General features: G+C 40.1%; 1 protein-coding gene across 5 annotated transcripts in view; it reads left to right on the top strand.

Annotated features, from left to right (window-relative positions):
* Positions 1-748: 748 nt before the first annotated feature.
* The window catches only part of map7d1a (MAP7 domain containing 1a), a 37,828-nt gene continuing 12,297 nt past the window's right edge, over positions 749-26,279 (top strand). For 2 of the 5 annotated variants that reach the window (XM_040030373.1, XM_040030371.1), the window contains exons 1-7: positions 749-1,160; positions 16,254-16,454; positions 19,095-19,163; positions 19,794-19,814; positions 22,296-22,459; positions 22,744-22,855; positions 25,438-25,542. In XM_040030373.1, coding sequence (XP_039886307.1) covers positions 1,091-1,160; positions 16,254-16,454; positions 19,095-19,163; positions 19,794-19,814; positions 22,296-22,459; positions 22,744-22,855; positions 25,438-25,542 — 742 coding nt within the window. In that variant the 5' untranslated portion in view covers positions 749-1,090. The remainder of the gene's footprint in view (positions 1,161-16,253; positions 16,455-19,094; positions 19,164-19,793; positions 19,815-22,295; positions 22,460-22,743; positions 22,856-25,437; positions 25,543-26,279) is intronic. The other 3 variants (XM_040030374.1, XM_040030372.1, XM_040030375.1) reach the window with 3 other exon arrangements.

Raw genomic sequence — 26,279 nt, 5'->3', positions numbered from 1 at the left:
GTCTGGTTTCGTTTAGACTCTGAAATCTCAGATGAATCTTCTTTAACGTGTCTCTAAAGATTATAGGAAGAGAAGAAGTATTTACTTGGGAGGCTGCAATAATCATCACGTGGACTACTCAGCTTTTTTTCTTTGGGGTGTTTTCCTTCTGCAGAAGGAACTGGGGTTAAAAGTACACAAAAACCACCTTTCCTTTTATTCTGATTCCTAGATAAACCTGTAAAGCCGCATGCTGGATTATAATCCCGGAAAGGCATTTGAATTCTGCAGGTTAAAAATGATATACTAGCATTTACCCAGCAGCACGTGAAAACCTGTTGTACTGATCACGCCTATGTGGGGTTTCAGTATGTAGGTACATTTTTATGTGGGGAAAATGCTTTAACCAACTCATGAATTAGACAAGCTAGAGACTAAACTATATCATCCAGGCACACAGGTACGCTTTACAAGTCAAAGGTTTATTTGAATGTGAACTGTGAACCGGCTGCGAGTCTTGTAGTTTTTGTGGGTGAGAGAACCAATCAGAACGTCGGGGGGAGGTTAGGGAAAAAATATTTTTAACATGAAAACAGATACAGGGATGTCAGTGAAATCTGTGCTAATCTTGCGCTAAGCACATTCGAATGTATTAGTAATTATTCGTGTCTTCTGTATCGTTAAGGATAACTTAACAAATAATACCAGAGTGTCCCCCTTGTTGATAGTGGTACAGTCCGATCCGGAGGCCAGTGAGGGATCGTTCGCACCAGCAGAGCATCAGCTGTGGCGTGTCGTGGAGTGAGAAACTTCTCTCCCTCCTCCTTGTTGCCTCTCTTTCTTCTCATATTCCCTCGGACACCTTGTCATCTAACTTTTCAGAGACGCAGTGACCGGTGAACAGCAGCTGGCTGTACAGGCGAGGGTTTCGTTTGTTTATTTATTTATTTTATTTCTGACCTATCTGGACGCTCTCCGGAGGATTTCCTTTTCCAGTTCATGCAACTGGAGTGACTCGACCAACTCCCCCCTCACCCCACCCCACCTCCGAATCCCTGCCTGAGGAATGAGCGGACTGCTGGAGAGGAAGAGCCGAAACTCGCATGTTTGAATGAACAAAAGAACAGAAAGCGAGGCTATCGCTCCCGGAATGGAGGGAAATATTCTGCCTGCAGCAACATGTAAGTCATAGTATAGACAGGAATTTGGGAATTCAAAAGCATGCACAAGTGCTTTGTCATCCACGTCCTTTGTCAGGCTGCAACGAAATGTTTTAAGACGCAACATAGTTGTCGAGTCAGATTTAGAGGTTAGGAAACATTAATGTTTGCGGGCTCGACAGTGTGATGGAGAATAATGAATGTGGGATCAATTATTAATGTTGATCTATTATGGGAGCAGAGAGGGAGACAGACCGTTCATAAAGCGTAAAGATAACGCAGCCTAGTTTAACACCTCAGTCCCAGAGCAGATTTGAATCTGTGTTGTGAGGTGATTTATCAATTTGCAGCTCTTAATGTAGAGAAAAAGTCAAACACCGGTGCGATCAGCTGACCGTTCTTGTCTCTTAAAAAAAGAAAAGAATGTCTGTTGCCATTTTTTTCCGCACAGAGCTCAGGTTATAAGGGTTATAATAACACAATTTGCACTAGATGAGGTAATCTCACTAGTCTCACCCCATCCCATCCCCCGCCTCACGTTTAGCTCTCTACTAACACGATGAAGTCACAGGCGGTCTTGTATCATTTGCGGTCTCCTCTTTGCGTCTCTTCTCCTCCAGCGGAGCATGTTTTCCAAATTCAGTGAATAGTTTATACACAGGTGCAGTCATGCTCGCTCCCTGCTGGTGCCGCGGTGCATCAACAAACTCCTAAAATCTAGAACATTTTAATGAGATCAGCTGCCGACCAAAGTGCAGGATGAAGAGTCCGCAACACACTCTGGCCAGCTTTGCCGTAGTTACAGATTTATATGTGCAATTACAAACTGTGTGATCCCACAATCATGCAGTTCAAAGACAGTTTTCCCATTCGGTCGTAACAAATGTCTGAGCCTGAGACAAGATGGAATATCCATGCTGGAAGTCTGCCAATGTGAAATCTCTCATGTAAGACAGATAGACCAAGTCTGGTCCAATATTTTGGTTTCCACGTTAAACTACTGTATATTATTGACATGTTGCCCGTTTCTGGAAATAGAAGGGGACATACAATGTGTCTGATAACAAAAAACTTCCTTCCTTTTCCTCTGTGGGGGGAGGTCAGTGTGTTTTGACTCTGTCTCAAGCAGGAGGGGACAGATGCTTTACTCTGATTGTAGGTGCCTTCAAAATGTTCTGAATAAAGCTTGCATTGAAGGCTAGCTCACTCTCACAAGAAGAAGACTGATTTCAGGCCACTCTTATGTTTCATGTAATGAAGTCATCCAGACTATTATGCTCCCACGCTTATTAAAAATGATCAAAAGTTCTTCCCCCAGGTTTCTTTGATGCATTGATGATCAGAGATCCAATGCTCCTTGTGAGCAACGCAATCTTGCATTGCTACATTCGACTCAAGCATGATATTACATTAAATCCAGTATGTTGCTTTAATAAACATTTGACCTCTTTATGAGCTCAGTTATGAAAGTGAAGAAAGGGTACACTAGTTGCTAAAATGTCTTGCTTCATCATGTCCTCCAAAAAACATGTATTCTTGGCTCCTCAGCAAATAATTGACACAACAACTGAAGGCAGCGAAAGCATGGATTACAGTAAAATAGGCTGTCAGATGTCTGGGCCCTTTTATTTTCAGGCTTTCATCTTCTTGAGTTCTTCATTCCCTCACAGTTTCACAGATGGGCTTTGTTGTCCTCTTAACTTGAACAACAAGGTTGTGACCAGTTAAGATAAAAAACAAGCTCTATGTTCTACGTCTACCTGCAATTTCTAGAACATTTACTGGCATCTCAGAGGGTTTGAACTAACACACAGACTGCAGACTATAACTACAGTGACAACTGAAAGCGTAAGCGGAGTCAATAGAAGATGGCTCATAGTGTTGTCAATTGTGTAATAAGGGAGAATCCACCAGCTTTGCCTGTCAAGCGTGTAGTGAACAAGATCTGTCAGCTACATATTTGCACGGGTGATTATGTAATCAGGAATACATGCAATCAACTGTGCCGCACTTTTTTATTTGGGGGGTTGTTAGGTTGTTAGGTTTGTTTGCAAATTAACAGAGGGCAGAGTCACATGGGCCCCTTTAAATTAACTGACTAATGTGGGTTCTTTTAACATCAGAGGGGAGTCGTTGTTTGCAATGTCATGATGTCTTAAGGTGATGTTTTCATGGGTTTCTGAGGATATGTGAGGTAAATGTGAAAGCACTAATGTTTAACGTGGCCAACTGGGAGTATATTAAGATTCATAACTGTTACCATGTTAAAAAACAAAGATTGTGATAGAACATTTGTGAATATACATCAAAAAGATATGGATTTTACTTTGTATGTCGAGCAGTGGCTTATTGGCAGTATACTTAAAAAACAACTTGCCATTATCAGTTTTAGCAGGTTGACTCTGTGTGCATGTCATCAGGAATGTGGTCCCAGGCTGTGCAGAAACTACCACAAAGCCGGTTTAGAGTACTTTGACTGTGTTTCTATGTCTGTCTGTGCTAATGTTGCAAGTTTGCGTCATTCAGCGACAAAACATTACACGTACATAGGTGGGATAAAAATGCAGGTGAGAAGGGAGTGAAGGATGCTGGAAGTAGAAGGGCCTAGTGGCCCATTGATTTTCCTGTTAGGGCTGGACAATGTTAAAAATTTCCAGTGAAACTATCAGTGTGAACTGGAGCTAATTAACAATCTAAATGATCTAAGTAAAGTAATTAGATGGAGAATGGCTTGTAGTCTCTAAAGATACAAAGATACAGGATGCTATTAAATACTCCGAGGGCGCAACCTGTACCAAGAGCCATCAAGACATATCTTTATATCCTACCCTCTATGGGCTCCAGTGTACCTAGTTAGCTCTGGAATTTGGGGGACACGGGATTGGAAACTTTCACACTGGTGCTTCCTTCACCAGCACTTATTATTAACCTAGCAGTAACCAGTGCTCATGGCACTACATTTGCTAGTCACACGTGATGGAAGTATTCATTAGTGTATGGGCAGAACTCCCAATCCTATCTTAGTAAAATAAAAAAGAAGAAGACATCACCTTATGGTGCCATTCAGCATTTGCACTTTTCAAATTAAGTATTTACTTATTGGATTCTCAAGGAGACAGATTACTAAATTGGTGTAAGGAAAACAATCAAAAAAAAAATTGAAAAATTGCCTGAAACAGAACTAGTACATGTCTTGACCATGAACAAATAAAGTAGGCCAAATAAGTATTGAACAAGTCAACATGTTTTTCTGTAAATATATTTCTGATGGGGCTAGTCACTGTTACCGATATCAAGTGACTAGCCGCTAGTCACTTGATATCGGTAACAGTCAAAGTAATTCACACATATAAAACAAATATGTACGTTTTATAAAGTGGAGTGACACAGGGAATAAGTTTTGAACACAGAGGTGCAAAAAGCGATGGGAAGCCAATGAACAAGTTGAAATCTATTTCTGTTACGATCAAATTAATATCAGGTAGTTCAGTCCTAATCAATGGTCTCAATTCCAAGGTGTCACACAAGAAACATCTCATGATGAATAAAAGCAAACAGTTCTTTGAAGACTGTTGCAAGCTTATTGTTGCAAAATATACCGATAGCGTCAGTTACAGACGTATATCTAAACTTCTGATGCATAATATCTGGACAAGCCAATGAACTATTGAGAGTATATAGTCTGATCAGCTGAGACCAAAACACTCTATCAATAGAGAAATATATTTACTGTGAAAAATGTTGGCATGTTCAGTAGTTGAATAGAATATTTCCACTGCTGTAGCAGATTTATTCATTCGATTGCTGACTCTGAATTCCCGTTTTATGCCCACGTCGTGCAGTCATTTCCATTTTTTTGCATTTCTAACTCCATTAATGACGCATTTTCATCAGTTTTATCAGTGTGTAATGTTCTCTGTGATAGGTGTTGGTGGGAGCAATGAATGGTGATCTTGTCTCAAGATGTTCTGCAGTTCATGCAGTGTCATTAAAAACCTGATTCTGATATTCTGCAGTTTTTTATACTGTTTTTTTCCATCTCATTTTTGTATTACTTGGTGCGCGTACAAAAGGACCAATCAGTGAGCTGGCTCCATATTACATAATCCAATTAATTCAGCATATGTGGCTGCAATCACTGATTACATTGTCTATTTAATGGATTTTTCCAGGCATCTTAATCTGGCTTTTTAACAAGAAATGCCAAACTTCATGCATGCTTGAAAGGATTAAACTGGCAAACGGAGTGAACTGTAACACTTTACCACACACTTTGAGAAGATGATGCTTTTCTTTTGGTATCAAGATTAATTGATTATTCTTTTGAGGCTACTGTGGGTGGCCATGTTCAGATATTTTCAAACTCTACACTGAGTGAACTTTATAATGGGACTCGTGCCATGTTTTAAGTTGGGAGAGAAAAGGGGAAAAACAGAAACATCTGAGTCACACAGAACCGACTGAAGTCATGCCAACACTGTGGCACTGAGGCCTGCTTTTAAAGCTACAGTGCAGTCTTTTGACAGTGATGCATTTGTAGTTGAGTACACAAAAGCCAAAAATCTCACTGGACTGGCAATGAGACAGTGACAAGGGCCTCAGCTCTAAGGGTGTTTGACACTGTAGAAACCAAGATGATTTGAGTATTATCAGTGTCATAGTTGCTCCATTTTTAAACAGAGCAGCAAGAACAATACATATTTTGTATGTTCTTTCTCTGTGTGAATATGCTCAAGTTCATTTTAAAGTTAAAGAACATGCTAACCTTTCATTTCAATTCAAATACTTTGTCCAGAGACAAATATTCTCCAAATACTCAAGATGTGCACAGAATAATCTGTAATAATTTACCCTTCTAACAATCAAAGTAAGATCATTATTTTAATAATAAAAGCCCTCATTGGTTTATCTAATGTTTAAAAGTTTTGGTATATACATATGTGAATGATGTTTTAGTTTGGGCATTACCATTGATCCAATACCAGGCATCCCAATATATGTTTAGAGACTAAAAACATGAGCATATAAGCTAAAAGGCCCAGAAACAAAGATATGTAGTAGTGTAACAGAGGAAGGGAGCAGAAAAAAAATTAAAAAATCTATTTCATTGCATTTCTCTCAGTTAAGTGTATAGCACCTAGATAATTTAAGTCACGCCACCCAGACTCTGTAATCTTATAAGGGAGATAAGTCTCTGGAAAACCCTCCCCATTAACAAGAATTGCATGGATTTATGCTTGTGCGTTAAATCTATGCCATAGGTACACAATGACCAGCTGCAACAATTTGGCTTGTTGTTATTACCTTGTGAAACTGTGTGTTTGTCTGTGTGTTTCTGGAGACACGTGGGCCAGCATTTTTATGTCTGTCTGTGGGTAGACTTTGTCAATGTGATGACACTAAAACCCTTAAAGATGCAGTCAGGTGAGTTTACACGTGTACAGCCGTGATCAAAATGAGTTGGAAGAGTTAGAAGTTGGGTGTGGTGTTCAATATTTTTGTGTTTTTGTTTATTTTTATTTGTAACTTCCCATATATCATAATCATCATCTTCATGCTGTCTAAATATATACAGTGATGGCCAGCCATCAAAGTGTAGCTAGGATTATTTTGTCGTTGTGAGTCCCTGTGTGTGTTTGCATGTGTCATCACAGCAAAATGTGGTTCTGCAGATACCAACTGCTGCAGCAACAACTACAAAGGTGGCTTTGAATACTTTGGGAAATGTTTCTGAGTCAACGGTGTCGCAACCCTGCATGATACACGGAGCTTCAGAACTATAGACGGAGCTTCAGAAATTCACAGTTGAATTATAAAAACAGACAAATAGTATCTTTAACATGAAAATATGGATTAAGGTAGGATTAGAGTTAAACCAGTCTATCTTTGAACCATCTATAACAAATTAAGTTGCATGGCATGTCAAACGCCAGGGTTTGTGTGCAAATAGTAGTTCCTACATTTTGGTTAATGTCACTTAAATATCTCTGCTGATTCCTGATTCCCTACTAATTCACTCAATTTCCACAGTCCAATTACATGTGCTATTAGTCACACATAAAAATGACCTGAGGCTGTAGTTTTAATACCCTTCCCTCTAAAATGAAATGCTTGTGACACCAACACCATTTGCTTCTGGAAAATAAATTTTGAAGACTAGCTTTACTAAAACCTGTATTTATCTCATCGGGTCCTTTGGTCTTTTCCATATAACACTACCCTTTGATATGTAATACAGCTGATTATCCAGACAGATACAACTTGTCCAGGACCATCTATGATGACTTTGAGCTGCTGGAGTTAAAGCTAGTCTCAGAGCTCATTATTATTTGGGGATTACGAGGTATGTTAAGCCAAAAATGAAGACAACTGTACAAAACCTTTCTCCCAGCCAGGTCCAACGGATTTTGTTAAGCATATTGGTGAGATTTTTAGATCTGTTGGTAGGATGCCCCATTTCCAGTTTGATTAGAGGGATTCACCTGCATCACTGTTAATAGTCAATATAGATATTTTTTTTAAAAATAAAATGTGCAAAAGCTGTTTAAATTACTGGACCTAAGAATGACGAGCCACATTCAACAAACTGAATGCACCTTCATGCAATGCATTAAGAAACAAAATGCAACACAAAAAAGTGCTACTTGGAATGCATTTGCATTCCCAAACCACCTCCTGTCTTTTAGCCTTGACTGTAAGATTCTTGAAGGAAGCTGATGCGGCAGTGCTGGAGCCTAAATTTATTATTAGTGAGCTGTACCACCCTTCTCTCTGGTACACTAGAGGAAGGACGAGTAGAGGGAAGTCTTGATTTGGATTGTATTGCTTGTTCATACCACTCTACTGCTCTGAAAATATCCCAGACAAGACTGCTCCATGCTCTTTATTCGTCCTGTCACCAGACCTATCTGCTAATATTAGATCAGTCTCTCTTCAGCTAAAGGGCATACCTCTTATAGTGTAAACACATCTTGGTCTCCCTGCAGTTTCCTGATTTTCACCGTATTTCATGTAATCAGAACTTTTTTTGTATTTGTATTAAAAGAAAAGTGCTTACTTTCTAAATAAATGCAACATTTTAAAATACTGTAAGATCAATGCAGGCCTCTGGGGATGAAAGTATTGTAATGATGTTTGCCTCTTCTTAAGAAGTTACCTGTGATTATGAAACCCAAGAGTGGACCCTGTAGCCAGCAAAGAAGTTGCGGGTCTTATGTGGGGAGACAAAAATCCAGTTAATGACAACTTTTGGATGTAATTGTATGTTGGATGGTCATAAGATTACTGCTTGGGATGATTTTTACTTTAGGTAATGTTTACAAAAATAGGCATATTGCAACAAAATGACAAACTGCTCTGTGAGCTACATTTTAAAGGACACATAGTCAAGGCTATTATGAAATGTCCACAGCACTGCTGTCACCAATTATATTGTCTGTACCTATTTATTGTTCCTAGGGATGTTTCTAAAGCACCAGTACTACTTCAAACAGCTAGAACCAGTTTGGTCTTTATTATATTTCCAAATTAGTGTTAATTCTGGAGTCTTGTACAAAGAAACTGAAATTAGGTTGTGACAGAAATAGAAAATTAGAGAAATGCATATTACAGAAGCTTCCATGGTGGCATTGAGGAGTCAAATAAACTTTATGACATCCTACCTGGCTAACCACGGGCTATTGAAATCTACTGTATGTTTCTATCTAGTAAAAATGCCAACGACATGTAGTCAGTCATAAGAATCCATTATAAATTTTGACTCTGTTGCCCTTGAAGGCACAGTGAAGCATTGTTCTTCTTGTTAATAGGCTTTGGCATAATAATATTAGAGTAATTGGGGTCAAGGAAAATTAAATTCCCCAAAGATCAAGCTAAAACTGTGACAAATTGTTCCTAACCTCTTCTGACTAAACCTGGTCCTGGAGTGTGATAGGGAACAAGGAAAAACGCAGTCATTGAAACCATTTCCTAACTCCCAAAAGGGATGTAAAGCTGGTAAAGAATGCCAGTCAGGCACTCCTGACTGGCATTCTTTACTGCTTCCAGTTATTAAAGCATTTTGCACAACCTCCTGTGTCCTCTGCTGTCCTTCAGAGCAGTTTAGTTTAGTGTAGAGATGCTTGACACTTTGTCCCACCTCTGGTTGGACCGTTTTTGTTAGTCCTGTGTGTATGTTGGAGCATGTTGGTGGCAGCAGCAGATGCGGGATCCCTAGGGATCCGCTGCTGGTTCAGATAAGCGGAGCCTTTCATCAGCGCGGTAGTTTTGGCACATACACTGGTGCAGGGGAGAGCAGCATCTAAATGCCGGGCATTGTTGTTGGTCCAGTCCAGGTGATGGGATGAACGCCGTTGCAGTCATTGACGGAGACATTAGTATTCACTGGCCAGTTACTATGCAGGGAAGGAATGCTGTGATCTGAACGGTCTTGAGCCTTGTTGCTTGGTGTGCACGGCCACTTTTTGTTTTTATAAGGCAGACATTAGCTAAATCCTGACGAGTCAGTGTGCAGCTTATGTCACTATATTATGTTTTCTATCATGTGATTGAAAGTCTTTGTATTTTACACTGTAGGGCAAACAAAAAGATGTTTGAAGATTTTAGCTCAAATGCGGCAGACTTTTAAAACACTGTATACACCAACCAATTAATAATTTGAGAACAACAGTTGATTCTTACACCCCCCTCATTCATTTCCTTTCTTCTGTTGTTATGGAAACACATTATCACACATTTATAAATAGAGATTGACATATCGTCTGTCCATTACATCAAATTCACATGTTTTATCAGCCAGTAAAAATGTACCAAACTATCTTCTGCCAGCACTTTGTTGCTGAGTCACGCATTGGGCTTGTTAAAAATCACAAAATTCATAATTCATGTTGGAAATTAAAGAGTCCATATAGAAACTTATACTTAGCAAAGGACCTACATCTAGAAGAACAGGGACCTGTTTTTAGTGCATGTAAAATACCTACATATGCACATGCTCGACTCGTTGCAGAGGCTTTGAATGGTGAGTTGAGGGAAGGCTGACTGCTGTCTTTATTTTTTTTTCCCCTTTTCCCCCATTTATATTTTTACTTTTCTAGATTTCTGCCTATAGCTGTTTAAGGAATTTCCCCTAATTAATGAGCCTTTCCTCAGTTAGAAATAAGTAAAGTCTAAGGTGCAGTCGCATCTACTTAAACCTTTGTTCTCACACACACAGGGCCTGGTCTGGCTTTGAGCCTGTGCTTGTTGTTTACACTAGGCTTCCTGTGTGTCTGGGCCCCTTGCCCTCTTACATCATCCTATTCGGTGCAGGAGGGACACAACGGGGTGAAGGGGTGATGGGTTAGGCAGTAAGCAATGAGGTAGTTCATTACTCCCCAGGCCCATCCTAAATGAGATGCAGATCCATTCTCCTTGTTTCCATACCCTCCCTCCCCCCTTTGTTACCGCCCCTTTCCCTTTCCAGTCTTTTGATTTTATACTCCAAGGCTCAATACAGTTGCCTCACCTCTTGGTAGGCCCATTTACATTTTCCTGGGAATGTGCTGCATTTCCACTCTCTTTATCTATGGTTGTTTTATTTATTCGTATTTTAGTCCATTTTATAGGTGGTGTTAACACTGGCCATTTTTTCTTCTTATCTGTTTGGCACAATAGGGATGTACATAGGATTAAAGCTCTTGGCTTCATAAATTTTCCATTATATTCTTACTCTGATTTGTGTCTTGCCAAAAACTTTGGCAGAGCTCTGGGATGACAAGAAAATGTTTAAAGCTTTCCACTACTTTGATGCATTTCTCACAAAGGAGTTCCTGCCAGAGTTTCATATTTATATGTTTTACAGCTCTTCCTGGCCGAAAGTATTCCTCCCTGAGCAGTCGCTGCCATAAGAATGTGCTGTTGTTTGTGCAGTTTGCTGACTCTGTCATATAGTGAGTCATGTGTTTTGCTTTGCTACATAGAATTTTTCGTTATCCTGGATCATAGTTCCCCTGTGAGGTTAGAACAGGTAGAAATAAACAGCTGTGTGGTATATTATTTGAGAGTACAAACACGTCTGCCTGTCAGAATCTGTGGTTTTTATATTTGTGCTAAGAAAAAATAATTTTCATTGAAATGCAAAGGGCTGTTCCAAGGACAATCCTCTGCTTCATTTCTCAATAGTTATTTTTTATTGTTTGAACAAAGAAATTATTTCTAGTCTGTTGTTACTCAAATAATTAACCTGGAAGGATTTTTCTGCATTGCAGTTTATGATGTGACTGTTTAGGAGGTGGAAAAAGGGCTCTGCAGCGTGGGTATTTATACACCTGCTCTAACAAAGTAATATGCTGTGAAATTGGATTTATGCTTAATCACATTTGGTGTGGCAGTAGAACCAGTTGCCCCAGTTTTAACTTGGCCCTTTACCCACAATATCTTCAGTCGGACTGTAAAGCGCTAAATTCCTTTGTAATTGTGCTTTGGGGGTGAATGTACAATGGACGTCATTAGATGCTGTGCTCTGTGCTTTCCCAACTCAACATTTGAAGTTTCATGCTGTGGTTCCAACTGAAAAATGGGACTGAGTTTCTGCTAATTACCTGCTGATTCTCAACCTGTCATTTTGCTCCCACACTGTGCTTATGCATCCGTGCATACACGCACTTCTGCAGGGATTTCTTTACCATTTTTTGCCAATTCTTATAAATACTTTGTGCCATTCTGTCACTTTTAAATGTAAATGTGCTTCAGCTTGGTGCAGTAGGCTTTGTTCAACACCTGCAGCTAGAGAGGCCACACAGGAGACCTGATGGGGGTAACAGAGATGTGGTTGAGCTGTATGTTCAACCGAATCATACACGGCATGCTACAGATTCCCGAACGGCCTCTGACCCACTTTACTTTAGTCTCTTGGTTTTCTCATGCCCATATAATATGCAGGGGAACAAAACAAAGCATCCACACCAGGACATCGTGTCTTTTTGTTGCTCTTAAACATGATTTTCTTTGTAGCCCCAGATTTGTCAGATAAAATCAATGAGAGATTTTGGATTATCAGACAAATAAAGATAAATATTATGTGGGGTTGAATGCTCATACTACAAAGCTGAATCATTGACAGATGCTAGAGGTACACACCGCAGTCAGCATCCTGTGTGAGGTTTTATCAGGCTTGTGAAATAATGACCCAAGCATTGTGTATTTTTTTTCTCTGCGCTTCCAATAATAAGATGGACCAAAGTGTTTTTCCATGTTCGTGCTTGGTGGAGACTCCAGCCTCTCAGAGGAAGCTGATGTGCATTGATTTATGAATAATGTAAGTGACAAGCAGGTGGTCTAATGGCTTTCGGTTGTTGGAAACTGCCGCGTAAATACAGAGAGGGTGTAGTTATAGGTTAATTAAGAACAACATTAGGTGGTAGAGTCTCACTGTTATTGTCCCCCAAAAAGTTGGGAAGATGTTTAAAATGGAAGTAAATATGAAATGCAATGATTTGTTCATTAAACACAACTTTATATTTATTTTTCTTTTTAAGACATCCTTATCTCAACATTTGCCGTTGAAAAGTTAAAAAAAAGAGGCACATTTACCTATGTCGCCTCTTCGAAATAACAGTTCTGAAGACACCATGACGTGAGTCATAATGTAATAGAATTAAGTGGATAATTGTCTTTTGGCAATGATTTCACATATAAATGCTCCAAATGAGAACATTTCATTGTGCAAGAGCTAGATAATTTCATTAGCTTTGCTCAAGCCAGTTTCAGAACATTTACAACACCGAATTTGTAAACTGCAGAATTAGATTAGTGCCATGCGTTTCGTCATTGCATTTAGCTCATCTGTGCAAATATTGCTCAAGCATCCTGTTCAAAGCACCACATTAGTGTGTCCCCGTCGTGTTTGCTTTTAGGGGTCACTGCATGGACAGCTTTCCAAATGCACCGGCACCCATTACTGTCAGCTAAAGACATGCAGTAGTCCGTAAATTAGAGCAATTACGTAACTACTAACTTAGCAGACGTCTTTGACATTTTTATGTTGAAGGTGATAAGTGGAGGATAGTTGTGAACAAACTTGTGCCGACACTCTGTGCACCGCTTCACAATTCATTGTGTGCATCCTTGGTTCCTGGCTTTGTGTCCCCTGTGTTTATATGCAGTTTTGACAGAGTGAATTAGTGCAGAACCATCGACATATACAGTACGGTGCAAAACTCTGTTAACCCTCATTTCTATATATTTTATTTCCAAGAAGCCAAGGTTTCTTGTTATCTGTTCAGTGCCCTTGAGCAATACTTACTCAAGCTTTCTGAAAAACCTTTAAAGTTTTCTTTGGACATAGGCTGCTTTTTTTTTTTTTTTTTTAACTAATTTTCAGGCCAGTCCTTGCAAACCCACCCCCCAAAAAAACCCCATGGTTCGATCCCAGACGGAGAGATGAATCTCTTGGGGGTTGCATAAGGGAGGACATGCAGCATAAAAATCTACCAAATCAAATATGCAGCTTTACTTTGTGAGTTAGCTTTACTGACTCAATCACTCAAGCATAAAAAGGCACCCAACTCAAGGGATGAAGCAGTGTTGGGTGTACACCAATTACAACTACCACCCTTTGACAAAAACACATATTTGTTTCCATTTCTTTATTTGAATGTACAAAAAATGGTGTGATGGGGATAAAATAGCCTTTTTGCACTATTAAGATGATTCCCAAGAGCTATTAGCCACAAATTTCACATATCTTGACAGAGAGTGCAGTATCCTTAAATTTGAGAAAACTGAACAAATGGGGTTCAAAGAAGAAACGGCAGGTCTACAAAAACTATGTACAGAAGGAGCGCTGTATCAGTCAACCCTTGTTTCAGTCTCTTGATACACAGCAGCAGTCCTCTCCCTCAACTCCCATCCAGTTTTTCTACCTCAGGTTTCATTCCTATTCGTTGTCACTACCACCTACACAACAGAGTATTCTATGTTCTCACTCTCTTCAGCATTGCCAATGTACAGTACAGTAACCTTGTCACCAGCTACACACAGTCCTACGAGTTAGTTCTTTGTGGTTCCAGTTCCCAGGTGTATGGAAAAGTGCTCACAGAGTATAATGTTAGAGCTGTACCAGCTCCTGCCACGTTTGGTAGTCTAGCTGTCATATCTGCCCTCTGGGATGTGTGAGAAAAAAGGGCCAGATGATAAATTCCAAGATAAGGTTTGTGTGAGTCATCACCTGAGACTTCATGTCATCACCTGAGACTTCATGTCATCACCTGAGACTTCATGTCATCACCTGAGACTTCACAGTGGTGCAACACCCGAGGTTCTGTGTAGCAAAAAAAATGTAGCAGGGTTTGATTACTAAATCACAAGAATAGTTTTCTGTGCAAAGACATAATCTGGATGATTTAACCTGACCAAATCCAGTAAAAATATCCCTTCTTGTTGTATTACATTGCGTAATTTCCTGTGGTATTTTTTCCCCTTTGAAACATTATTGGCTCTTATATTAGCCTTTTTTACGCAGGCTTGCACTGAACAGATTTTAGTGCTCATCGTCTACGTTCCGCCTATCTCACCACCACCCCCCTCTTCCTTTCCGCTCTCACTGTCATTGCAGTGTTTTGGCTGCTGTCCCGTTGCTATGCAGAGACCACAACAATGGCCCCTCTCTGTCACAGCACATCACTGCCCGAGGAATGCTTATTTAATAGTGGCATGCTCTGACAATGAAATTGCATTGTCTTGTCTCCCAGCTGAACTCTTTCATAGACTCTTACTGCCTGTCAGCCTTTGTGCAGTTCAGGTTCATCAGCAACAGGCTTCATTTCCCAGATTGCTTACATAGCCTATGTGCCAAGCAGAGTTCAGACAACCTCTGCCCTATGTCTTTATTACTTTTTGAATTCTACCAAGTGTCTGCAGTTGCAGTAGTTGAAGGTTGACCAACGCTCTTGGATGACACTCATCCATACAGACTGTTTTCGGGTTTTTATGGACAAGGCAGCAGACGTACAGACGTGTGTGTGTGCGCGCATTGAGTTCCACAGTCCGTTTAAGGCTTAAGAGGCACACTGTACAGTTTACACAAAAATTGATCAATTCCCTTTGAAGCTGCACAGAATTGGCCTCGCTGCTGATTGTTCCTTTTCTGTGCAAACTGTTGAACAGCACAGCATTTCTATAGTAAATCTTCAGCGCACTCACTGTCTTCGTGCGACAGCCCCCAACTGTCTGTGCTGTTTTTGGATAAGTCTGAATAATTTACAGCATGTTGCCCCAGTGTGTACCTTCAGACACTATACAGAAAACACTGTTCGCCAACATGGTTCCACGGGGAGTGCAGGGATACAGTGCTGAGTGGACAAAGCCAAGTGTCCCTGCCATGAGGGTCTTTGTTTGACCGTCAAAGCCTGGGCAAACTAATGTTTGAGTTAGAGATTCAAGTTCAGCAGCCTGCCAAATGTGAGTCATAGTGCTATTAGTGAAGCTGCTGCCCTAAAAGGCCACCCCAGCCCCCCTCCCAAAAAAAAAAAAATCTACAGATGACTGCTGAACCTAAACTGTGTGCTCCTGAGTCGTTTTCATTAAAAAAAGGAAGTTTAACCATTTTTGGATAGATGATTACTCTGATTTTGTTTTCCAGTGACTCAATAGAATCGTCAGGATGCCAAAAAGCAATTACAGTGTTTTGCTCTGCCAGAGACTCAGGCTATTTGTACAGGCCAGTCTGTCAATAAATCGGTAGCACAGTAGAAATGCTATTATGTGTAGAGACAGAAAAGGAGGCTTTGGACTTATCATCTCGTGCTTCTTGACAAATGGTGCAATCTCTGCAATTGATAATATTTTTCAGTCTTTGAAAGAATTTTGTACAGAAACAGAGACATCTCACTCATTACTTTTGCAGTGTTCAGTTGGATTATTTTCTTTCGGTGGTGAGAATGTTGTTCTTAAAGATCCTCTCCCATCAGTCGGCTCCACCTCACACTTCAAGAAATTTACATCATGCACACTGAACTACTTCATAGGCTCAGTAGTACATGGAATGAAGATAAACAGGTTGAGTTACGGATTCCTGTTACCTTTTGGCTCTTCATTTACTAACTTAAATTTATTTTGTATTTTCTGTTCCACCAGCTCCCTGCCCAGTTCTAAACACAAACCCTGTGAGACCTGATCCAGAGGGGGAAAGCAGTCCTTTGAAGACGGACAACACCGAGAGGATGGATTCTCCAGCTAAGAAAGATACAGACCGAAGACGGACGACCCCTTCAAAATCTGACATTATCTCTCGATCACCTGCGTCACCTGCATCACCAGCCCTCAAGTCAAAACGAGGTGAGCAAAAATGAAAGATTTTATCTTTTGAGGTGTTCCTTAGATAGCATTTAGCTGCTTAAAATTAATGGAGGCTGAATTTGGCTGACTGGTAATGGTATAATTACACTTTTGCATTAAGTTGGAGTGAACTCAGCTCTCTTTGGCCAGTATTGGAGTCACAGTGACCACAGGCTTTCAGACACAAAGCAAAATCCAATAGAGCTGCTGCAGTTTATCTTTATGCGTTGGAACAGTCGCTGCACAGGATGTTATGTTATGTGAGAACAGCTTAGCCTGAACTATATTAGCATGGAAAATATCTCTGCACAATATGAACAAATTAGCTTTTGGTAAGTGGATAGCTATTGGTGATCACTGCTATGCACTAATCTCCAATGAACGGTCTGCAGATGGAACCTATATTGAAATTTCCATTTCAAAGAGTTTTTCCAAGAAGGCATTGAGGTTTACGTGCCGTTTGCACTGTAGTTGTTCCACACTGTTCCACTAGGACTCTGTACAAAAAGTGCCTTTCTCTTAAAAAACAAACACCCAACCTTATTTCTTTTTATTTTTCAGCTAATAACATTTTACTGTGGTCATGATCTTTATTCTCTTAGAGTAAAGTGACAGGACTACACCCCCACAAGTTCCAGGTGTCTCCCAGTCTTAGAAAATACTGCACAGCTGGATACCTCATTGAGAGTTCTTGGTTTATTTGCCAAAGTTTGCCCTGTCCTGGGTCTCCAAACTTTATGTAAGGTGTGCACCTTACACACAGCTATCATGCAAATGACTCTTTAAGGAAACTGCCTTTGCTGTTTAAACAGTTTTGCTAGACGGTTCAGTCTGACTTCTGTCCAAAAGATTCTGGTTGCGTCGCTTCTTGCAATGTTTGTTTCAGTGTTGTGACTATGCCAGATGTTAATGGTGGCAAAGGCCAAATTGTTATCTTAGTGAAAGTCTCTTAAGCATGCTCATTTTCTTGCATCTTGACTACTACCCCAGTAATCCGTATATCCTGCGCTGCTCCATTTGTAAAGATCGGAGCCAAAGAAATAACAGAACTGACATTTTAAGAGCAAGCGTGAACAGTCTGAAACTCAGATGCCACACCTCGTAGTATTTTCTAGGCCAGTCTGTTTTCCTCTTGGACACCTTGTACATTTGACTTTATGATTAACATGGTGGTGAGTTGCGAACATCAGCAAGCAACACTTACCAAGGCCACGCACATGGCATTTCCAACATACTATAAATATCAATGTAGGTCAGGAGTTGTTCTTAGGGGAGGCTGCATAGCAGATTGTTTTCGTCTTCATGATTTACACCTCCCCCTATTCAATGTTGCTGAGGAGTGATTTCCTTTGTGATTGATGCTGAACATCTGGACCGTAAAGATTGAGGAGGATGATGTAGACTAAAGGCTCAAGAATGATCAAGAATGCCTTCTGTGTCACTGTTCTCAGTGGGTGGTACTAGGGTATGTTGGCTGTGGTAGAAATGGTATTTCACAGTAATTCATCTGGAAAGTCTGCAGAAATGAGTTGCATACATACTGTTGAGAAAAAAACATGCAATTACAGGAAAAAATAATTAACCTTTCCCCAAATTAAATCTGTTTCAACATCAACTATAAGTGTTAATTTAATATGGGTTACCAACCACATCTCAACACACTGTTCCACTGACTGTTTTTGTTAGTTGTAAATGATCTTTATTGATATATTCTTTGGCTCACATACCAAGACAAAGTGTGCTTTTGGCTTGTTTGAGCATTTTTCACTAGACATGCCCAAAATTTAAATTACTGTGTCAGAAAGCTATGTTTATATAATTTAGTTATAACATATTCAAGTCACCCACACTACGAGATTTCTGGTATTTGCCACATGCTGCTGCTTCTATTTTGATGGGATTGGCTTGCTGGCAGAATTTTCTTAATTTTTTCCTGTTGTATCTTAATCTAGATAATAGAATACACATTATCTGGAGCCCTAGGTTGTGCATTAGCGTTGACATTGTGATGTTAGTCAGTCAGTCAGTAAGTTTCCTGTCAATGCATTATGCCATGGATTTTCTTGTGGAGCCATTTAGAGATTAAAAAGCCATCGCTGCAATGACTTTATAGCTGTGAAGAAGGCATTTACTGCATTTCTATTTATATGAGGTCAGATGCATCATTGATGCCTCAAGTCAGTTTGCAGCTGAGGATGGTTTGAAATGGAATGGTTTTCTGTGGGGCTTTTAGAAGATTGTAGAAGTTATGATTAAATGATGTATTCTCTATATCTTCAAAAGGTGCCCTTGACTAGTCGGCTTTAACTGATATCTTAGTAGGTGTGTTTCAAATAGATATCATTTTAAGTACTGGGAGATGCAATGCTAGAAATCTGCAGATACTGAATCATGCAGGTGTGTGTGTGTGTGTGTGTGTGTGTGTGTGTGTGTGAGAGAGAGAGAGAGAGAGAGAGAGAGGATGGGTGAATAAGACATGCTGGATAAAGCATTTTGAGTCCCCAAGTAGAGTAGAAAAACGCTATATAATAACCAGGATTTCCAATATATAAAGTGTCTGGAGATGATTTAATCAGTTTGGATGATGCAAGCTGATACCTATCATTAATCTTCTTTCTTCTGCCTTCATTCTAATCTTAGATGCCATGAAGTCAGAAGACAGGCAGAAGCTTGCAAAAGAGCGGCGAGAGGAGAAAGCGAAATATCTAGGTAAGTAAAAACCAGGGGTGGGAGGCCATTTCTTTTAAATGGATAGAGAGCTCCACCTGGTGTTAGGGTGGAGGAGGTTGTTAGCAGTTGATTGGCTACTGGGTTGGCTTTAGGCTGCAAAAGGCATGCTCAATATTATACACACAGACACTTGGAGAGGATAAAAAGGTAGTTTGGACTTCTACAGAAAATGGGCCAAAATCAGTAAAAGCCAAGCCACCATTTTACCAGAGACAAGTGAGCATCTGTTTTCTGCATGCATGCTGAAACAGTCTTGAGCACTATCAAGATGCTTATTTATTGTTTTTGTATGAACAAAACCATTGCTTTAGCTCAACTGATACACATCACATTGTTCAAAAATGCTGCACGAATGACAAAAACGTACACGTTGATGGGGCTGAATATTTTATAACTTTTATAACTTATAACGAGTTGTGAAAGCCGAGAAAGTGCCCCAACTTACACTGATGCATTTTCAAGAAATGTCACAGCTCTCTCAGCACCTATGAGTTGTCTCTCTTTTTGTTTAACACGTGGCTCTCACATTATCACTTGCCTACTTGCCATGCACTGCTTTGCATGATTGACAGCTGCCTCTATCTTTTCTCTCACCCTTTACTCCTGCAGAAGAGCTCAGCAAGTTGCAAGGTAAGCCACTCACCTGTGTTTTTGTGGTGGTGGTGGTGGTGGTGGTGCCAATGAATACCCTTTTTGATCATTCAGTTTCAGCTTAATGAAGTTCAGTAGTAAAAGCTAGAGCTGGGGAATGCACCAAAAGCTCAATGATCCTGCCTATAAAGACAAGCAGCATGTAGAATAATGACTACTGTTTCAGTAATAGTGTAACAAAAATAAAGCTTTTTTGTAAATTTTTAAAGCATAATTACGCTTTAAAAAAAAAAAAAAAAATCAAGTTAAGTGCTGCAAAGACAAAACTTGCATATTGACTTTTGGTAATAAAACCCAGCCCTAGAGCCTTTTCATTTATTTAATCTCCATAATGTTTCTTGTTTTAATCCTCCTCTTTTCCTGTGACAAAAATTTAAAATTTCACCCTCCCTTTCTCTGAACATCATAAATATGACTTAAACAAAAATCATGTACTCACTAAACCATCATTTATGTGTGAAAACCCTGTTACTTAACAGGAAGTTGTGGGTGACGAGAAGCCCGCCCTTACACTGACTATTGTTTATCCATGTTCTAACAGCAGTCACCACAAAACTCTTTGGATTTAAAAAAAAAAAATGTACAAACACCAAGCCACAAAACCACCATGATAATCATCTTACTGGATGAATTGATGGTTTGCTGCCGAATTTATCTTGGCTGTGAAATTATATATAAACAACTTTATGTTACCAAACAGGACCAAAAAAGTTCAAAATGTTCTTAAAAGGGAAAATATGTAAATTGGTATTCAGATACTGAGCCGAGTTGTATATCACCCAGCCTGTACGCACAGCGATACTTGCGTGAAAGTCACACAACGCAGTTCTTTTTTTAAAGCTGGTTGTTGTCACACTCGTACTTTCTGTAAAGCTTTGCTGTCTAATCCAAATTTGTGTTGGATGGCAGTAAGATGAGGTCAGCAGACTTCATACTGTGGATCAGTCTAATTGGGTGATCACCGTGGTACGCCAGATGGTAGGGGTCTGATCTAATACTCTCAGCCAGCTTGGGATAAAAGATGCGATCCTGCCAAAGCTTATGTTTACAATATCAGCTTAAGGGATCTTATATCGCCAGAACCATTTCTAGTAGCAGAGGTATAAGTAGAAAAAAAATCTACATATACGAGCTCATCTGCTATTGGATTTGTTCTGTTATAGTTGCATAGATAGATGCTACTCTCATACCCTGTCCATCTTTGGTGAGGAGGTATAAATACTTAATGTACCAGGGTTAGCGCAGCCCTTTGGCAATGACTATTTAATGGCCATACTGTAGCAGGTCTAGATGCTGCTTGTCAGCGCTGATCACTGTCAGGAGAGAGTTGAGGAATGTTAGTGTCACTCTGGTACACTGTAACCGTCAAGACCCCAGCCAGTATCCAGCTCATGTCCTCCTGCAACCCACACCTATATTCTGAAAAATCATTGCAACTGTGAGAGAATCAAATTTAAAAACGTAATCAACAAATGTCACAGACCTGACTTGCATGGAAAGAGTGGAAACACTTGTGTGACCTAAAGGTTTCCCTTCTGAGAAGGGAGGAAAAACTGGATGTGGAAAACTGCATTTGTAGGCGCTGGGATCTATTTCCTCCCCCTACTCGTCTCATCACTGCACAATAGGTGAATTATAAAACAGTTTCCACTGTGCTCTACTTAAAGTTCCCTAAAGCTTTAGGTCTGTGGAAGGTAGAGTTAAGGTACGTCTCAAATCGGGGCCATCGAACTCTGATATATGCACTGCAGCAGTTAGAAGTGTTTTCTGCGAGATGCTGACATGCAGGGCCTCAGTATAACTTTTATAAATTTCAGTTCCCCTAGCCTCCAGTGCCTCTGCAATTATCCATCACTCTAGTCTGAAATCCACTATCAGTTGATTTTGGTGCATCAAGTGCTTCAGGGCGCAAAACTTTACTTCTTTGAAAAGCCGATTGTTCGTGGAGGTTTGTAGTTTAAAGAAGTACGAAGAGTTGTGTACACAGAGGCAGCTGCAAAAGCCTCCTTCACGCTGTTTTTGAATGGCTCTGTGACAAAGAGGTGATTTCCATATCAAAGTGTGTGGTTTACTGAAGCTGAAGTGTAAGCTGTATGCGATTACGATGACATAAAAATGTCAGTTCAGAAGTCCCGCATCCATCTAATTTGGTTTTATGCAGTATTGAATTTATTTTTTCCAAACTCAAAAAGAGGTCTGATGCGAAGAGCAACATTTCTTTTTCAAAAACTGCTTTATGTAATGTAAAACATCAGAATTGCTTGATTTTGAGATTGCTTCAATGTTGGGATTATTGGTTTTTTTCTCTCCCAACATGCCAAGTAGTGACTCTCAAAGAGAGTAGAATTGGGGTGTTATATATTATTCTGATCGAACAGTGGAGGGAGACAGGACTTTACTTTTTCAGCACTCAACTGGAAAATATCTTCTCTCATGACTATATTATCTGCCTTCTCTTAGCGGCCAAAAAGACCCAGTGGCTGGAGAAGGAGGAAAAGGCGCGGCAGCTCAGGGAGCAACAGCTGGAGGAACGACGCAGGAAGCTCGAGGAGCAGCGGATCAAGGCGGAAAAGCGGCGAACGGCCTTGGAGGAGAGACAAAAACAGAAACTAGAGAAAAACAAAGTATGTTTGGAAAAGCAATACATGTAATGTGATGCTTCAGTACCTTTTGAAAATGATGACTGCTAGATTTTAAGGTGAAATTTCAATGCACTCTGTCTGTGGGAGAGCACCTGAACTAGGTCAGCTGCTAGTTTCAATTTAGGGATTTAGGATTTTCGTCAGGGACTCATCAGCTACACAGGATTCAGGCTGCTCAGTTCACAGACATACATGCCATCCCTCCATATAGACTTAAAATGAATTCACATGCTAAAGACTGATATCTGTTTTGGTATCTGTTTCAGGAACGGTATCAGGCGGCCATCAACAGGTCAACAAAGAAGACGTGGGCAGAAATCCGACAGCAGAGATGGTCGTGGGCTGGTGCACTAAGCCAGAACTCAAGCCAGAAAGAGGGTGAGTATACTGGTGCCTCCTAGATAATGTAGTTATTCTGAGGAGAAAATTATTTTGCCTCAGTATTACTTATATCAGTTATACTTGGATCTGTTTTTTTTAATGGGACTTTCATGTTTCAGCTATAGCAACTTTGCATGATCATTGTTCAAAATGGTCCCTATTAACCTTTGTTTGTTTCATTTGCTGTTTGAAACAAACTATTTGAAGTCTTTTTCTCTTCCTTTTTAGTCAGCTTTGTTCTGATTGGCTGCCTCTTATAGACAGAAGATGGGAAAAGCAGCTGGGTTTGTCATCTACGCTCACACTCAGAACCGTGTGTCTGAGATGGCCCTATTAAAGATATCTGTGGTCAATGACATCATTCATAGCAAAGAGTAGTGGAAAAGCTGTATGAAATTAAGAGTTTAAAGCAGCCTGAAGTCTGGGCTGTTGGCTGATCCTATTTCAAACTTTGGCCAACATTATGTAGATGACAAAATAAAGAAACAGATAACAGACCTGCTTTAATGATGCAGTTTAAAATAATTGCACATCAAATTCTCCTTCGCTTTCTCTTTTTTTCTGCTAAAGTTGGTCATTTTGCCTGTAAAATATTACAGCTGTTATAGTTTTCCAATTCACGTGGTGGTCAATTTTACATTGGCATACATTCTCTTGGTGGAGCAGACATCAATATTTGTTTGATGGATTTAACACCAAACAGATATTTGATAGTATGAAACCATATCGGTAACACCGCCAAAGCATTTAGATGTGCTGCAGTATGAAATTGGTGCATTATCACCTTGTTCAGATGATACACCAAAACAAATTTTATTGCCTGCTTCTTATTCCCAGCAGTAATCAATAGCTTAGACATTTGCAGTGTTATGACAGGCAGATGATGCCAGCAGTACTCTGTTATATTTTAAACTGGATAGGTCTTTACTACATCAGTCACGCTTTTCCTCCTTGAATGCATTTCTGTCAGTACACACTGTTTTGTCTCTTGAACACACTGTTACACGGCTCTTAGCCACTGATCGTGACCAGACTGTATTGATTGCACAAAGTGTATGTGTGTTGCAGTAAGTAGCACGGCACCGCTGACTAGCAACAAGATTCAATTTGTTGTATGCAGTTGCTTAATTTGGGGCTAATAAGTGTCTTGACAGTCCAACAGCCAATAAGATCAGAGCCTTGGTGGTACGCTTTGATGAATGCTTCTGTACCGTGAGCTCCTGTGAACATGAAGTGTCCCATGTTCCATCTCATGCCATGTAATCGCTTCAGCCATATGCCAGGGGAATTATGGACACTCAAACCAATCTCCTTTTCCTCCCTCACTCACCAGCCTGCTGTCGGTCAGATGATGGGAGTAAACAAGTGTAAATAGGCGCCAGTGGAACATTTGAGAGCTCTAGATGTTTGTTTGTTTTTGTCCTTTGGAAATGCTCAGATGTATACATCTTAGCCTCAATCAAAGAGCATACTGCATCATGTGCTGGATTTGTGTGTTTAAACCCACAGTCATGCTCGGCCGACTTTAATGCTGCACCTCCGTGACCACTAAATTGTCCAAGTCATTTGGAGAAAGAGAAGGTTATCCATCGATTGGACTGTGTTTAAGGGATATGAAATTGGGACAGATACAAGTATTGCACATGGATGGTTGCTCTTTTGAAGCGCCAGTTTACGTCAGCAGCTTTGAAATTAGTTTACATTTCCCTGTAGCCACTTCCCATCACATGTTTCCTTGTCAGGGTTGTATTTAATGTGCCATTCTTTTCACTGGGTTTGTTTTAGTGGCCTGAAGAGGTGGCTTTTAAAGGTTCCAACTATATTTGACTTGCAATAGTGGATAAATGCAGATATTGCCTTAGTTAGTTAATGTAGCTATGAGAGTTGTTTGCACTAGATTATATAAATTGAGGCTGAGTGCTTATAAGTTGTATCAAATTTAGTGTATTTGTTCTTAACACCTAAAAATTAACATAACTTTTTAAATTGAAGTCATGTCCAGGTTACGTTGAAGAATGCACAAACATCACTGGTGGTAGTTTTACTGGAGTTACTTGCTCACCAACAAAATTGTGCTGATAGAAACTGTGCAGAGGAAGTGGTACAGAGTTATTTGGAAAAGAAACAAGAAGAAGCAAAACAAAAATAATATTTCTTTCACTTCCACTTTATTGAGCTGGCAGAAACAATATCTGATTGTAAGAGTAATAATACTGTGCTACAGTTAGAGTTTGGTTATGTGACACTTTGTTAGGAGTATCCACAAAGAAATATCATTCTTTAAATGCATGTTTTGTGCCACGGGTGGTCTGTCTGTACACTTGAAGGCTTGCAGAGGTGAACAGATCTCTTCCCGTGTGCATGTTTACAATCAATGGATGGTATTGTGCGGTCAACACACAAGAATAGCCTTGGATTGGGATGGATTACACTTGGTGTCGTTGCCTTTACAGTGAGTGGGTATAAATTTGTAAAGGCATCACCTCAGCATAGCCCATGACGTCACACAAGCTCCACATCTTCTTCTCAAACCATGTGACCTGTGTGAACATCTGTGTGGCGCTCTCTTGGCTTCTTAGGCAGATGCTCTGTTTCAACGGTCAACCTGCCCAAACACGTGGACTCTGTTATAAACAAGCGACTCTCCAAGTCCTCCGCCACGCTCTGGAACTCGCCCAACAGAAGTAAGGCTACATCTGGAATGCCCCGCTCCTGTTTTAAATGTCCATCATTCTGACACTGCCAGCACTACCGAACCCGTCCATCATTGTCTTTTTTCAGTTACTTCTTCCCCTTTGATTTCAATCCTCTTCTTGCTTGATGGTTGATATTTGACCCATTTCCATCTTCCAAAAATCACAAGTTTTTTTTTTCATTCCAAACTTTGGGTTGTGGTTTTGTTTGACATGCTCTGCATGCTCATATTTTGATATGGGAGTATTCCTAGTGCCTTTTTACTGTCCTTTGGTTGGTTAATTGTGTGGTGATGGCCTTTTCATTCCTGATGTGCCCAGTCCCTTTGTGTCCATTTGTCACCATAACGTACTGAATCACAGCCGTCTTTTTGTCTTAAATGTTTTTATTGATTTAATTGGTATTTGTTGATTTCTTTAAATCGAGTTTGTGTCTCCAAGCTTAAGATGAGTATAGCTTTTTATAGCTCTACAGTTAACAAGGCCACTGCATACTTCTACACAGTCAGAGAAGAAAGTTAGTCAGTGAGTCAGCATTTTCTTAATGTATTCTCCTCGGAGCAGGTACTGTTCCTCTGTACTGGTAGAAAAAAAAATCGACGGGTAACTTCCTCACTTGTCTTTTTTCCCATCACAGTTAGAAATCCCAAACCGTACTCATTCTACATCTTACACCCAAATGAGACGCAGGATTCTGCTTCTTCTCCGTTTGTGCCCAAGGCTGTCTA

This window comes from Simochromis diagramma, unplaced genomic scaffold (genome assembly GCF_900408965.1).
Source record: "Simochromis diagramma unplaced genomic scaffold, fSimDia1.1 OVJJ01000361.1, whole genome shotgun sequence".
Lineage (NCBI taxonomy): Eukaryota > Metazoa > Chordata > Actinopteri > Cichliformes > Cichlidae > Simochromis > Simochromis diagramma.
This window is presented reverse-complemented; position numbering and strand designations above follow the sequence as displayed.